Source organism: Colias croceus, chromosome Z, assembly GCF_905220415.1.
Source record: "Colias croceus chromosome Z, ilColCroc2.1".
NCBI lineage: Eukaryota > Metazoa > Arthropoda > Insecta > Lepidoptera > Pieridae > Colias > Colias croceus.
Window position 1 is genome coordinate 12,646,192 of NC_059568.1, and position 16,636 is coordinate 12,662,827.

Sequence of the window (16,636 nt, forward strand, 5' to 3'; positions counted from 1 at the left end):
TAATGAATGTTGGATTTTCCTCCTCAAGAAAACGAATAATAAACGAAAATAATATATGTATAAGTATCCTCATACTTATTCGTAATATTCGTACTTCTCACCAAATTATTTATCATAAATTGAATATTATATTTCAATAATACAATTTTATTTCTATACAACGCAAATAAAAGAGTAAAATTCAAAGGCGCTCTTAACTGAAAACGATAAGAATTTAATAGATTCAAGTTAAATAATGGTTGTGAATACAAAACCGCCAGTATTTCACCACAATGCGCGATCAACAACCATTCAGAGCCTGGAGCCTAATCCTCTTCTCCGTAATTATGAAATAGCTGCTATAACTCTATTGTGGTTGATTTAAACAAGAATGCAAGACGGCGTTAAACTAACGCAAATTGCATCGTAATCGATATTGATAATTTAAACGGCTATTGTTCTCTAACAAGGCTGCACAATAGGGCGGTGTTGTTACAATAATTGTGAATCCCGCAGCCACAAAACGTTCATACTTAGTTCAAACAATTAACAACCGGTTTCACATTCGGCTCGTAAGCCCGCATAAGCCCAGCGAGACAATGGAGGGAAAACTGTACGCTCATTTGAGAAATTCACTAACAGAAAATTAAATTTTCATATGAATTCGGTAACAGTAGGTACTCGGCGCGTACTCCTTGAGCTAATGAGAATCTTAGGCTTAATGCCAATGCATTACTATTTATAACGCCATTATAAGTGAATTCTCACTGAAATTTATAAGAGCCTCGTTTAAGTAACCCAGTTACGGAATAAAAATACCGTAACTGTAAAGCCTTGCCTTTATATTTATGTTGTCACAGTTTTGAAATAACAGTTGAAGTGGAATACAAATTCTTTTAGAGAATCATTTAAATAATTTTGCTTATAAACTAGATGGAATAAATTGGCTTTAGTCTAATTACATTTAGTAACTTAATGATGTTTTAAATAGAGTTCGTACTTAGAATTCATTTTGTATACTATAATATTTTATATTTAAAATGGTATTCTCAACAGTGAAATGCTTTTTCTTCTATTATGTCCTGAACCTCGGCATAAAGGTCCGTAAACAAAAGCAGGGATTACAGACCTCACGTTGCAACGAATGTGAAAGAATATTAAAGTTGCGTACGGTATTATAAGATATAACAGGTCTTATACTTGTTTAATCAAATATCATTTCTATATAATTTTTTTTATATATCTCGGCATCTCTATATAGAAAATTAATTTACCAAATTTGTCTTCCTATTACCCTGCAAACGAAAATTCATTCAAAACCAATGCTTTATACTATGAAAACAAATAAAAATTTAATAATAAAATAGTACAGAAAATATATCAGAAATTCAAACATTATACCTCAAGATGTGCGAACCATTACTTATGTTTAACAGCGAATGTATGTTTGTTCTTACGGAAAGTGATACTTCCAATGACATGTCTATTTATCAAGCCCCTTCGAAACTCGCCCCGAGTGTGACTTGAATTTTGATACCATTTTAACACAAATACTTACTTTAATATTTCTAGTTCTATACACTATTTTATTGACGTGAAGCCTATAAATTAAAAAAAGTCTGCGACTAGTACCTACAGTGTTTACTTTCTCATTTTTAACACGCTTTTATTAGCTTCACCCGTATGTTACAACGGACTCCTTTAGCCTCGATAATTCTTACTTCGTACTCTTATCAAGGATCGATGACAATGCAATAATTACATAAACTTCCGTGATCTTTTTTTCATATTGTCAAAAAAATGTTCTATCAAAATTGCTAACCATGGTCTCTTTTACCAGAATCCGGACTGAAATACGCGGCGGGGCTTGGTGTCCCAACGGCCTGATATCGCCCCACAGCCGCCAATACTTGGAAATAGATCTCCGTGATGAATACTTGATTACGGCAACAGAATCGCAAGGCAGATTCGCAAACTCCGTCGGCGTTGAGTTCGTGGAAAGTTACTCTGTTGAGTACTGGCGTGACGGTCTCGGCCGTTGGGTCAAATATAAGGACTTCAATGGCAGCAGAGTGAGTAAATGGAATAATTAATTTTGTAATTAACATTGTTAGTTTTGTATAGTCAACGATATTATGCCTACAGTGTAAACAGTATGGACGAGGAAGGCTTTGGTACATAAAAATTTAAGGTCGTGTTAAATACGCGTATGAAATATGGTAATTACCCGGGATATGTGTTAATTAATTAGGAATCAGTGCTTTAAATGGCCTAATTGTAGTAAAAGGATTCTTATCGACTGATGCACTATTAATGTTAAAAGTTTAAATTTTTGTTTTTAGCTTATAATTAAACAATTAACACCAAAAAACATCTTATTAATTCTACTTTTACGAATATTTTAGCAGGATGATATTAATAAATGACACAATTACCATAAAAAGTCATTAACCGTTAATTATCTGTTGCGCAAGTCTCCTGCCGCATAAAGCAAGTGCTTTAATTGTTTTTTATTGTCGTTTGCACTTCAAGTTTTGCATTTATGATTCTACATTTATACGAATTACACGCTCCCGCTACATGAAATGTTACTTAGCGTTATGTAAATTTTAACACGTGGAAATAAGAAGCTTCCTCTCGGTACTAATAGACTAGATGTGGATAATCATGCATAATGTAGCTGATCGGTAGTGATCTCTACGCCGTAGCAAATATATTATAGAATTATACTTTACTAGCTTTATGCCCGCGGCTTCGCCCGCTTCGTCTAAAACTTTATAAACTATATATTAAAACCTTCCTCGAGAATTACTCTATCTATTAAAAAAAACATGAAAAACAGAGAAAACGACTTAGTTTTATACTATGTGTAGTGATTGTGATTATTATAATTTATAAACCCTTTTAGGATATTCAAAAAAATGGTCGATCATGTTTCTTGTTATAATAAAAAATCATCAAACTATAAACAATTCATGTTCATCAATCAATATTGAATAATTTAAAGTAATACAAACTTAAATTTTCGTCACTACGCTAATATACATTTGATTAAAAGCACAAATTACACGGCAATTAAGAATTTATTCTTAGAAACATTATAAGAAAAAAAAAGAAAAAAATGTTCCAACAAGCCTTTGTCCTTTGTACTCATAATTAGTCTCCTAGTTTCTTTACGGTTTTCATTAAGTATAATAAACTAGTCTGTACGCGAAAACTTTAAACATTAGAACCCTTTGCTCAGCAGTACTGCTAATAGTTATCGAACTATTCACATACGTGGTTACACATAAGTTTGAGCTCAGTTTGCAAGGATCCTCTTACCAAATTAGTCCCGATGCGACTGGAAACCCTAAGCCCTGGTTCGTCATACAAATTACAAGCTACGACTCTGATGTTGAATATTCAATTTATTACGGTTGAAACTGTGTTCTAGAATCTAGGTGACACTTATACTTGAAGTGAAATTATATGGTATGCATTTCTAAAATAAGTTCCCGTTCTGTTACTGCCTCAATAAAAAGGCACCGATTTCTGTGTAAACTTGTAACAAATGTAGCCTACATTTGTTACAAGTTGAACCTTAATTATTAATATAATTCAATAATTCAATAATTTTATTATCCAAAATAATATGATACATACAATATAAGAACCCTTGTTCCCACACTAGGATTCCCTGTGTCGTGGGAACAAGTTTCTTCCATTTGCATAAAATTTTTACAAAAAAACAAATTTTTTAATAATTATACAATACAAATTATATAAATCACTGTTGAACATGCGTGTGTATGTGTGTTTGTGTGTGTGGGTGTGCGCGTGTGTGTATGTGTGTGTGTGTGTGTATGTGTGTGTGTTTGGGTGTGTGTGAGTAATTTAGATAGGTCTCTATACTTCCAACTTCAAAATCTCTTCCGTCTGAATATAATCAAGGCCTTGCATCCATACTTTTAGTGACTTTTTTAGTTTACATCTAGTCATTTTAAAAATATTTAATATATTGTTAATTTTAGTATATAAGTAAGGACCTAAGAAAGAGAAAGATTTCTGAGCAAAAGAGGTATGAGTGGCTGGAGTTTGCCATATAAGACGTCTACTTTCTGGATTTGTTAAAGTTCTATTAGCTGACTTATGAAATTTTAAAATGAGTGCCATTAAAAATAACTTCCGTACACTAAGAAAGCCGGTTTCTAGATACAGTTGCGTTGTTGAGAATCGTAAGTGTTTTTTATACGCCACTTTTATTACATATGATAGCTAAGATATATTTATCGTTGATTTTCCTTTTACTTATTACTTACAACCTATAAAAAAGTATAATAGTAATTTAATATGTCTTCTTTCACAGCTTCTCCCTGGCAACAGCAACACATACACACCAAGAAAAACGACGCTAGAAGCTCCCTTTGTGGCTTCGAAGGTCCGGTTCTTCCCTTACGCAGCCCATCCCAGGACCGCGTGTATGAGAGTTGAACTATACGGATGTCGTTGGAAACGTAGGTACAACAAGCATAGAGATTTAATGCTGGCGTGTCCCGGGGCCTGCAATGCGATTTTTTATGCGAATGTATTTTGTGTACTATGTACTTCCATGTTGTTTAAATATTTGATAAATGTTTCTGGCTGGGCATTCTGGGTATATTTGTGGGGGTTTCATAATGTTATGTTTCTTCAGAGGCGCTAGTCGCGTATGCGGCTCCGAAAGGAGGCGACATGCAGGCCATGACTGGTGGTGCGAGATTCGAAGACCTGTCGTATGACGGCGTTGTTCGTGGCTCAAGGCTCGTCGATGGCCTTGGTCAAATAACTGACTCTTTCCTAGGCCCGAATGACTTCGAGCTGCCCGATCCCTTGGACACTCAAGGTAATAATGACTTCCTTTGTATGCTGGCGTTTGTTAACAAGAGTTACTGAAGTATTATTTCAGGAACACGTTGGGTGGGCTGGAACAAGACAATGCTGGTTGATGACGAGGTCGAGATCACCTTCAACTTCACTGATACGAGACTATTCCAACATGTTGATATACACACCAACAACATGTTCACAAAAGATGTTCAGGTATGTGGCTTCTAAGATTACGTTCGATAATTTTACTATAAATGACTTAGAAACATTTGTTACTAATTTAATCTAAGAAAATCTTGTGGTCGTTTATTAGTCTGGAATACTTATCAAGTACTAAACATTGAACTTTTACCAACAGCTTTTCAAAGAAGCAGAAGTGTACTTCTCACTGGAAGGGGAGCGTTGGCAGGAAGACTATATTTCCTATGAACCTAAACAAGATAAAGTGTCCGAACACGCCCGGACTGTCCACATAGATTTGGAGAACAAAACCGCTAAACACATTATGGTGAAACTCAAGTTTCAACACGAGTGGATTTTGATTAGTGAAGTCACTTTCAAATCAAGTAAGTTCAATTAACATGTGTATTACATCCTATACATAAGCTAATTTATATGTAATCATAATTTATTTAGGTCTTAGTTGCTTTGAATAAAGCAATATTTAATTCAGTAGTCCTTTAGTACATTGATACATAACTGGTATCCACTGTTTTGTGTTTCCTTCCATTTATTTACTAGAACAAACAAAACAAGTAAAACTTTCCGAACACACAACGTCTAAGCTCCGTAAAATCTGTTGTTTAATACACTGGCCTTTTACTAAATTAACTGTATGTGAAGGCCAAAAAGTCGAAAGCAATCTCAGTGTTGTTCCCGATAAGCGCATAAGCCCAGCGAAATTTCGCTAAACTTTAACAACTATTAAGAAACAATCAGATTATTGGAACAAAAAGAAGCTTCAAAGTGAGGCACGCTAATAGATCCGTTCTCATCGAGGTTCCTTATCTGTTCCGAGCACTCGCGAGCCTCCAGCTATATCACAAATTTTATCTTTCTCTAATTAATCCATAGCTTTAGGAAATCGCCCCTTAAGTGATAAATCGCCATCCGCCGAATGGGGAACTTGTAATTAAAACGAATTTTTGATCGCGATTAATCAAATCCAATTATCATGAAATATTTTTGGTTTAAATATAATTTGTACGGTCTGATTGTTTAAGTACCCTTTAACTTGATTAAGTTTAAAGTGACAACGAAAAAAGGTTTCTAGTGATTACCATAGGAAAAAATGTTTCGTAACTATCCGTGTAAAATAAAGCAAATGCAAGAAATAAATATAAAATTAAAAATGCATTGCAACGCTTTTCTCTCGAGACATTCTAAAAGGTTAGCACACTTACCTTTCTCAAAAGATATAAAACATTGTAACAAGCGCTACAATCTCATGCACTATTGTTATCTTATATTACAAAGAATTTTACGACACGACATTTTCGCTTTTCCGCTATCTAAATAGGCTAAAATGGGATAATTTTATATGTTTAGTAGTCGCCTTAGTGTCGAAATTCGTTTGCACATTTTTAATTGATCGCTAAGATTACCGCTTAACCGAGTCAGCAGTGTTGTATAATCTGTTCCAATTAGAAACCTTATGACTGTCACAATGGGCTCTAATTACGAGCTGAAAAAGTGGATCCAAATAACCTACATTATATTTTGCCACATAATAATGTGAAGACTACAAGTAATATTAATTTTCTTTGGTTAGTTTCCCAGTTATTATAGTATGTTACTATCATAATTACAACAAAAACAGTTTAAATTATTACCATATTATGCTAGCAATGAACTAAGTAATAAACAAATGAAACCCAAAAATAATACTAAATTATGTTAATCATTTTTTTAATTATCTAAACAAGTAAAATATATTCTGCTTGTCTTTTATGATAATATTTGTATTAATATTACCTATCACATATTTTCCCGGAAAACGAAATAATAGTTAGTTTAAAAGTGAGACTAATGGAGCTGATATAATATCTTGTATGCTATAACGGTGTATAATATACGGGTGGTGTTATTAATTTGGTTTTGTGAGGTTCAATTTTACGAAGATGAAAATAACGTGTACCGCATCTTTGGGTTGGCTCGGAATCAAATTTTCAGACACCACGAGAGCTTTGAACAAACCACGGCTGCACCGTATATTAGAGTTTTAATCTTATGAATAATCCAATGCACATTTCACAATGCACACATCTATGCTTGTAAAATGTACACCAACCCTAATTATTATTGGTGTAACACACTGAAATTGTCATTCGGATACGTTAAATCCAAGCTCCCTTGCGATATTTTATACCCAGAAAGTTATATATGTATAAACTAATTTATCAGTAGTTAATGCAGACCAATTTTAACACCGAAAAGTCGAATATTTGTCGTGATGGCGTAAAGTGTAGTCTCTTGAGATCTCAGTTTCTAGCCAATTACTACAAGCGTTAATAGCTTTGATTTTAGTATATTTAGAAAGCAGAGTTCTGTTTAGTTGGTGGACATATTATGCTTTGACCAGCAAAAGTTTATTTGGTATATAATACACTTATAGTAAATTATTAATTACTTTATATGGCAGTAGGAGTCGGTGACAATACCCGAGTTTATGTTTCTAGGGGTATTGTAAGTTGTAACATTATTTATCAAAACAATTCCACTAACTGTTTGCTACTAACGATACGTGTTCATAAATAAGATCAAAGCCCAACAGCAATTAGTCATTAAAACTATTTTACAAGTTTGCATTGGGAGCGTGGATATGCCTAGGGGCTTTTGGACCTCATTCATCTCCCAACATAATAGCTGTTGCAATAAGTTTGCTTTTATTAGGGACCGCTACCATGTTATGTTTATCCTAAAACAAAATTATGTACAGTTGCTGAAACTTGCATTTATATAAATGTGGGCGAAGTTTTTTTGAAAGTAAAACCAACGAATTGTTGTTATGAAGAATATTAAAAACGTCATAAGCCGCCATAAAAAGATTTGCGTGGCTACTAAACCTACCTACATTCAACATATTTAAAAAAAAACAATAAAAAATAGTTGACTCTGGGAAAATTAAAAAAAAAAACATGTAAAAGTCGGTCATTAAACGGAAATCAAAGTGTGGATGTTTTACTAAGATTTAACAATTTACAAAAATATTTTCAAACGATTAACTTATACTACAAGTAGCCATTCAAATATGGTAAACGATTTCTATGAAAAACATTTTCAATATCTTTATCTACGATGGTACTCCGAAAACTCGACCTGATTGTAATACAAATACCACAGCGGGCCAAGAAAGCGGCCCGAAGTTTAGTTTACAACACAATTAGAAATCAGCACAGTATTAGCTGACTCTTGGCACATAGACACAGTGACTTTGGCACGCAGCCATCTCCTCTCACCTTAGGCTTAAACCTAGTTTTACTAGTTTGACACACTAACTAACGACTCCACTAGATTTAGCATTCCCGGCTATTTAAAGGCTGACGCGACAATTTATAACGGCTAACGAACCTTACTCTTTATTAACTCGGGAAAGACAAATTATTGCAATAAGTTTGCTAATGGCGGCATTGTTTAACTTTTCTTGTCATTTACTCGCGCTATGCAAACTGAGATTTTTCATTGCTCTGTAAGTTTATTATAATTAACTGACGTTGATGGAAACTATACTGTTTTTAAAAACCTAAACAACGCCTTTTGTAACGGAGACTAAAAGACTATCAAAAAATTAGGTCGACGGTCTTTAAGACAGCGAATGACGGCCCGTTTATAATGAATCAGAAAGCGCAGCAAATAATCTACGGCGTTCCGGAACCTTCTGCTCCACACAAAACCCATCTGGTTCCTAAGTTGGCTCCGTCCCATTGTAGAACAACAATTAGCTCTGCGCTCGACACCTATTCATTACGTCGCTTTGTCTTAACCTTAGACGGGCACTGTTTTCCTTCGCTCAATACTCTCAAGTTAAATGGCACTTATCCATATTTTTTTAACGTGGAACATAATGAATTAAAATATCGCATAAATGTGGAGCTTCCACTGTAAGTAATGTCATTGTTACAGTTCCAACGGTCGTGAATCAATCTACAGAATTCCTAGATGAATACTATAGGACGGATACTCCTCCGACATCTAGAAAGAAACGCAATTCTTCACTGAAAGTATCCGTGGGTCTCGCCTGCGGGGCGATAGTTGGGGGAGGTGCATTCATCGCAGCCACAGCTATTCTTGTCACTAAGCGAGCGAGGAGGCGCATTCCGAACATGCTGAAAAAACCATTCTGTCCCTCCTTGCGAAGTAATGCCAGGAACAATCGAAGAGCGCCTCGACTCGCATTAGCTCTAGCGAATTGCCCACCTATACACATGCTACGGTAAGTTTCTATGGTTATTATTTTTTTATTGAGTATTTAATTCAATAAAGAACGATTATTTAATATGATTAATTTATTTAGCAGTCCGGCTGTCGTCGACGAGGATTATCGTGAACCCTACAACATATGGCGAGAAACACTAGGACGACAGAAACGTGAAAATCACGATCAAAACGAATATAACGGTAAGGAATCTTTTTTTATAATTGTTGTATTTTTCATTAAATGTGTAATCACAACAGACGTAATACGAAACGTTTCACGATATAAATGCTTTACGTTGTTTCAATTAAAACACCTAACAAAAGGATCATTCCGTTTTCATCTGCCCACCTAAATCAAATACCTTGTGGGCATTTTGCCTCAGAAACGAAATGAAACAAAAGTAAATATTAGAAACGCACACTGCGAAACATTGCCAGGGTTTGACCCTAAATGTAAATAAGTCTTTAACAGATGTTTTTTTTTAACTTTTATTTCAATCTCATGTACCCTTTTATAAATACGCAATATTTGCAAAAGATCCATTTTATTTTGACTAAGAATTCATAAAGTTTAAATTTTATAAAACACAAAGTCGATAGTTTTTACCACATTTAATCGGTGGTGAAGCGAGAAGCTTAACTGGCATTTTCAGTAAATCTATACAAACGGTTGGTCTCACTTCAAACAGTCTCCAAATTAACATCACAACGTTTTTAGTAAAACCAGCGTCTTTAAAGCCAGTGCGATGTTTTCACGTAGCTTGAATTAACCCGTGCAAAACTCGACACGCCTCTCAACTGCAACTACCATTTCAAGCACTCTCATACCTCTTTACTCTCTTCTGTAGTTCGTTACTTTCCCTTATACTGATTCACATGGCACCTAATTAATAGTATTTATTCTTGCAGTGAGAATCAATGCTGTCGATGTCGATTTAAGGCCTTGGCGCCTTTATTTTCTTAGGGCCGATTTTTCAATCCTTGGTTAAAATTTATCCGTCCAATAAAGTATTACACGAACATTTTAAAATGTCACCTGTAAACTGTCAAATACGGTCAATTAGAATACATTTTTGAAATGCTAGTCTAATACGTTATTCGATGAATAAGTTTTAACCAAGGATTGAAAAATCAGCCCTTAACTAAATGAAATTATTTATTATTTTTTTTTAATATTTTGGTATAAAATACCCTTGGTTACTCAAAGGCAACTCAAAGACGCAAAACGCTCGTTACAAAAGCCGGACTTCCGATAGGAAAGGCGCATTGTTCAATCGGTAGCGTATTGTAAAGATGCATTGCCATGAAATAGGGGTGATTCTTTACGAATACCGTGTAAAGAGTCTGTAGATCACTTTGAGCTGTGACTTGACTACCCTATTGTGGTAGGTACCCTATTTATCGTTATTCGAAAACGATACCGGTGAATGCGTATTAATATGGTACTTACATGATGCATTGTAACATTTCCCTTGAACTACAAACGGCTAAACAGAGGGAACGAATAATACATATTATATTATATTGCATTTATAGTCAAGATTTGAACGTATTTTTAGCTAATGTTATGTAGGAAATGAAAACTAATTTTCAAAAACATCAACTCTGCGGTATTACACATTCCATCGAAAATTTTTATACGGCTTCGTCTCGTCCAATTACTAAAAAAACACAAACATTATTTTTAATTACGACGCCGAATTTAAAACAATGTTACACATAATTACGCACAAGAATTTAATTAACGTAAAATGTAAAGTAATAATATAATTTTGTTATAGAAATATGCGAAGATCCGGAATTCCCGCGTCCCTACATGATGAAACGGGCGGACCCTCACGAGAGCTTCTACGCTGCCACAGATATTATTCACCATGTAAGTGATATTCCTTTATGTGATAAATGATAAAATGTACAGGATATTTCGAGGCGTCAACCGTGGTTTATCTATAGAGTGACTAATCGCTCCATTTGTACCGTGTGTGTTGACGCATCCAACTGAAGAATGCTAAGATACCAAAGGCGGTGTAGAACTGCTTACACTGGGAAAATGTTAACGTATTTCTTTATTGTAAGCACGCAAATTTCTTATGTATTAAGTAAGAATAATTAATATTTAATTTAAAGAAATTGAAATACAACATTTTCGTATATTTTCGGAATTTCTAAATTTCATAAATAATTTTTCGTAACTTTGAGAAAAATAATTAATTAGTGAATGAAAAAAACTTGTAATTTTGTACGATAGGAGAAATATAGTGGCTTATTTTAAAATGAGAAAAGAACGAATGAAAAATGATACAGAAACTTTCAAGGACTTCGACCCAGATCAATTACTCAAAGTACCGAACGATGTATATAAAGATATTTGAGAACGGTATTTACTTCACAAGTATACTTGACGTATTTAACTCAATTCGTATTCAATACATCACAGTAATAAGCTCAAAGTCACCCAAAACATGAAATATTCTTTTCGTCACGTACCTACTAAACATTGACTTCTAGGTACCTTATGGCTTATACACTTACCTATATATATTATATAATATATATATGCGATACTATATAACCATTAACCATAGATAATATAATACTAAATGAGTCAAGAGTCAAGACATTTCTATCGACACCAATATAACTAATAATTAAATTTACTAGACCTACAACGATAACTAATTAAAAGAAATAATCGTAGTCACTACGTAGTATATCGATTATCGTAGTATACTTCGAATATCCAGTTTACGATTAAAGGAATTAATCGTAATTCATACACATTAAACTATCCATTAAGAACGTCATTCGTATTGTTTTCCAGCTTCACCGTCTAACTTTGTTTATAAGGAATTCCAAGTATTTACGGAGTTCGTCTCAAAGTGCTAAAAGATGCCATTAGGAGATTACTCTTTCAGAACACTACATGCCTACTACTGCCAAGTACTTATGAAACTTACTGATAGTTTAAACTCAGGAAATAGAATAAGAATTCTATATTATTTGCCTTGTTTATGTTGACTACAGAGTAAGCAACATAAGCAAGAAATACAGATTTCTTATTCTAAAAAATACTACACTAATGAAGATTAACATAAATTCTAATTTTCGTTTCCTGCCTTACGAAATTTTTAAATACTTATGCATATTTCAACACAGTCACAATAGGAAAATAGAGTTATAGGTCCGATCATTCTTTCAAAAGCATATATTTAATAAAATTACGTTATAAAAACGAAAAAAACTTTACATAATACACTCGTAAATTAAATATGCGAACGATTTCTGCTTAAACACACTGATTGCTTGGTATCTGATATCAATTGGAACTTTAATTGCATTTTTTTGCAATCAATCTGCACTCGGTTCATCTCGTGTAAATTGAAATAATGAGGATTTCTCTTTTGAACGGTTTATTTTAACTTTTACCATTTATAATTACACTCCACGTATTTTTGCTTTAACAAGTCACGCATGCATTTACTTTGTGTTTGACTTTTAATGAAATGTAATTGATTCTCTTTTATTTAATTAAATGTTTATGTATGGCGATGAAGCAAAAAGTAGGTCTTACTAGTTATGAGCAACTTATAGGTAGTTTACGGGGACTTTCTTGATTCGGTGCCAAATTTTAGTTACCGACATGATAGAGAAAATTAATTACTTTGCATCAAATCCAATCACCATTCTGATATGACGTTCCGTACATTAACCACTCAATTAAAAGCTCCTTTCAACTACACTACAGTGTGATACAAAGGCTTTCATTGAATCTTGTATTAGCGATGTAGTATAAGGTTTAAAGACATTTATTCCCATTAAGACATTAAGTCACTTCCATGAGAAACTTAATTTTAAATATAGGTATTTATAAAAAATATCGTTCGTTAGTTTAAAGATTTAGAGTAAGTTATTTACATAAGTTTAGGTTAGGTACTCATTCATTGTATTCAAAGTTTGAGCGTGTGGTCTTCCAGGATGTGTTTTTGTTTTGTTTTGTGAATACAATGAATAAGTTTAATCCTGCATGTCTATGTAGTATTACTCTTTAGACATGCAGGATTAACACTAAACTTGTCAATGTCCAACTATTTGTAGACTTCTCTAGGTATAGAACTAATCTACACAATAAAGACATTCCTTATAATTTACACAGAGCAACTATTTACATTTCAGTTAATCATGAGAACAATATACAGAATTAATTAATCCACCACGCAACTAATCAAAATATCAATTAAATGTCTAATTATGAACCGTTATAATTCAAAGGTTGATTGGAGTGTAGAATTGATTGCAGCCTATTGGATTGTGATTATTGGTCCAGCGCAGCACTTATGATGCAGATGAGCAAAGCATAATCTATAATCTTCGTATTCTACCTTATTCTATAAGACAAATAAAAAGTCTTATTACATATGTTGCTTACATATTATCCATACTAATATTATAAATGCAAAAGTAACTCTGTCTGTCTGTCTGTTACTCAAAGACGCCTTAACTACTGAACCAATTTGCATGAAATTTGGTAAAGAGATATTTTGATACCCGAGAAAGTACCCTAGGATATAAGGATATTTTGACACCCGACATAGGCTACTTTTTACCCCGGGACATAGGATAGGTTTTATCCCGGAAATCCCACGGGAACGGGAACTATGCGGGTTTTTCTTTGACTGCGCGGGCAAAGCTGCGGGTGGAAAGCTAGTAGGTAATAAAACCAAAAATACTTTTCATATGAAGGTGCTCTCTCAGATCGATCTCAATCTAAGCGCATCGCACCGCAACTGGAGCACGAAATTTTGAGTCGATTCGAACTAGATATTATTTTATCGCAGGTCTCACGTAAAATCAGCTAAAGTTTCACGTCTACACCGTCCAATTGCATTACTTTAACATTCGGTATTAAACTCAGAGATTTTAGTAATCATGTAATTTGAAGAGAAATTCTTACTATCTGCAGACATCGAGAGAAGTTTTCATTTAACTCCGAAGTCCCGTTTTTCTCGGGCTAGTCTTGTACAATATAATCTGAAGTGACAAGATTATCTCCGGATTTAAAATGTTTATATAGTGTTTTCTCTTGTTTTTGTAGGAAACGAAGTTAATAATAAACAGTGGAGTACATTTTAACACAATAGACTTAAAATTACAAACGTAATAATTCTAGCGTAGAGCTTTCTTGGTCTTTATTTATACTTTTTACTTCTTTTTTAAATTCTGCTTTTCATAATAGTTACTAAATATTACCAGTGTATACCTTTTTATACGAATATAATAAAAGATAGAATAGAGCATCATAACATTGCTGAATAAACTTTCGCACTAATGTTCAACTTCCCCCTATTTTAATCATACATACAAGCAACGTTAAATTTCGGTACAAAGGAAGTTAAACGATCGTCGTTATGGTTGGACATTTTCAAAGACCACAACCTATTATATACTATAAATGTATAGATGTATAGCTAATCTGGTAGCAGAGCATAATAGAAGGCTGTCTGACATGTTCCCAATCTCTTGATGTTAATAACGATGTCCACCCCACGTTGGATATTAATCAGCTTTTCATTTATACCTATGTCACAAAGTGAATACGGCATTATGCATAGTTCATTGATCCTGTCGATCATTTTAATATGAAGTTACAGGTATCGTATAACACATGCTAATGATCATTGTGAATGCAAATGTGATAAAGAAGTAAGATCCCTTTTCATACGAAAGAAAATCTTGTAAAGCTAGAACCTAGAAGAAGTTTACTTCCCGTTACACCGGTTACACCGTTTTAGGTGCAGGCGTGACTCGCGTGTGATACCGTATTTACTGTTAATGCAGACAATTTACCAGCACAGTTTTATATTTAACTAGCGGTCCGCCCCGGCTTCGCCCGTGGTACATATTTACGTTTTCTCTACATAAGAACCATCCTCGTACCTCAACGAATATAATAAAAAAAGAATTATCGAAATCGGTTCAGCCGTTCTCGAGTTATGCGCTTACCAACACATTTTGCGATTCATTTTTATATATAAGAAGATTTATTTATATTATAATTTACAAAGACATCATGTGTACAATCTTGCAAATTGGAATAACAAAACCACAGAATACATAATAGTAGCTAAACGCTACAGAACGGACACTCTCCGCCTCCCGCCAAAATTAAACACTTACCTCACCCCGCACGATCAGACATAAAATGGTCCATATTTTTCTACAGGGACGATACGCAACGAAGATTGACAACATTAATCAAATTGACTTAAAGTAATTTTATTATTTTGGATTTGTGATTATCGTTTTCGTAGAAAATGGTTAGATATTGTGCTGTTTACGGATGTATTTCATCAGAAAAACGCGAATTTTTTTTACGCTAGTCAAAAATGTGCCAACCATAAAGCGTTAACACACACATTTGCAGTCTCTACAGTGTGACTGTCAAAACGATAATTTTGTATGGAGTGTCCGGGGTGTGACAAAACGTTACATTTCAGTGTCCAAACTACCTCAAACTTTTATTTAAATTTTAGAATACATACCTATTATTGTAAAAATAAAACGTGGTTGTTAACTTAATTAATATTCTTAGTTTAAACTTTTATCGGCAAATCGTGTCGATTGCGAAGTTATAACACAATTAACGGCTATATTTCAGAACGAAACGCGCGAACAAAATTAAACAGATAACTTTTGCGTCAGGTATTGAAACTTTTATTTCTGTGAACTCAGTTCGGTTTAAACCGTCGCAATAGTTCGACTTTTAAAGCTTTCCCGTGTTTCTTTAATCCGGTTAACTAATATTTCTGTACATAAATACATTTTCAAAGGATATTTGCAAAGGATAACAAAAAGACAATGTATCGAGCGTGTGACTCAAACCCAAACATGTATTTATTTAATTAGACTTCTTATTCAACACATAATATAGTTTTACCATTACCACCCCTTCGGTAAGTGATTTCTACAGAGAAGAGCGCAAAAAACCTCTAGGTACCTACTCTAAAAAAAGACTATGGATATTTAAATTCCATATATAAATTAATGCTCTATCAACTAATTTTTTTTTAAATATTAAAATTAAGCTCTACTAATCTCTTTAATACTATGATGAATTTTATTGTTAAAACGTATACCTCAAATTGAACATTCTTTTAAAAATAGCAAAATGTTTTATGCAATACGCGTATAGGTACGTATCTACTATTTTCATATGGTTTTATTATGAAATATGTGAGATAGAATGTGTTGCCAAATAGTAAATAAAAAACGAGCAATTTTTTGCGATGGAATATACAAAAGAGTGTTTTATAGCGGCGTTGGACACACACATTTTCACACTTTTAATCTTTATTTACACGTAGTTTTTAAATAAATAATAAACACCATAAATCAC

General features: G+C 33.6%; 1 protein-coding gene across 1 annotated transcript in view; it reads left to right on the plus strand.

Annotated features, from left to right (window-relative positions):
- LOC123705559 (epithelial discoidin domain-containing receptor 1-like) overlaps positions 1 to 16,636 on the plus strand; it is a 64,827-nt gene that overhangs the window by 20,341 nt on the left and 27,850 nt on the right. The window contains exons 4-11 of the mRNA XM_045654395.1: positions 1,820 to 2,051; positions 4,328 to 4,475; positions 4,655 to 4,843; positions 4,907 to 5,040; positions 5,186 to 5,393; positions 8,950 to 9,259; positions 9,344 to 9,444; positions 11,025 to 11,119. Coding sequence (XP_045510351.1) covers positions 1,820 to 2,051; positions 4,328 to 4,475; positions 4,655 to 4,843; positions 4,907 to 5,040; positions 5,186 to 5,393; positions 8,950 to 9,259; positions 9,344 to 9,444; positions 11,025 to 11,119 — 1,417 coding nt within the window. The remainder of the gene's footprint in view (positions 1 to 1,819; positions 2,052 to 4,327; positions 4,476 to 4,654; positions 4,844 to 4,906; positions 5,041 to 5,185; positions 5,394 to 8,949; positions 9,260 to 9,343; positions 9,445 to 11,024; positions 11,120 to 16,636) is intronic.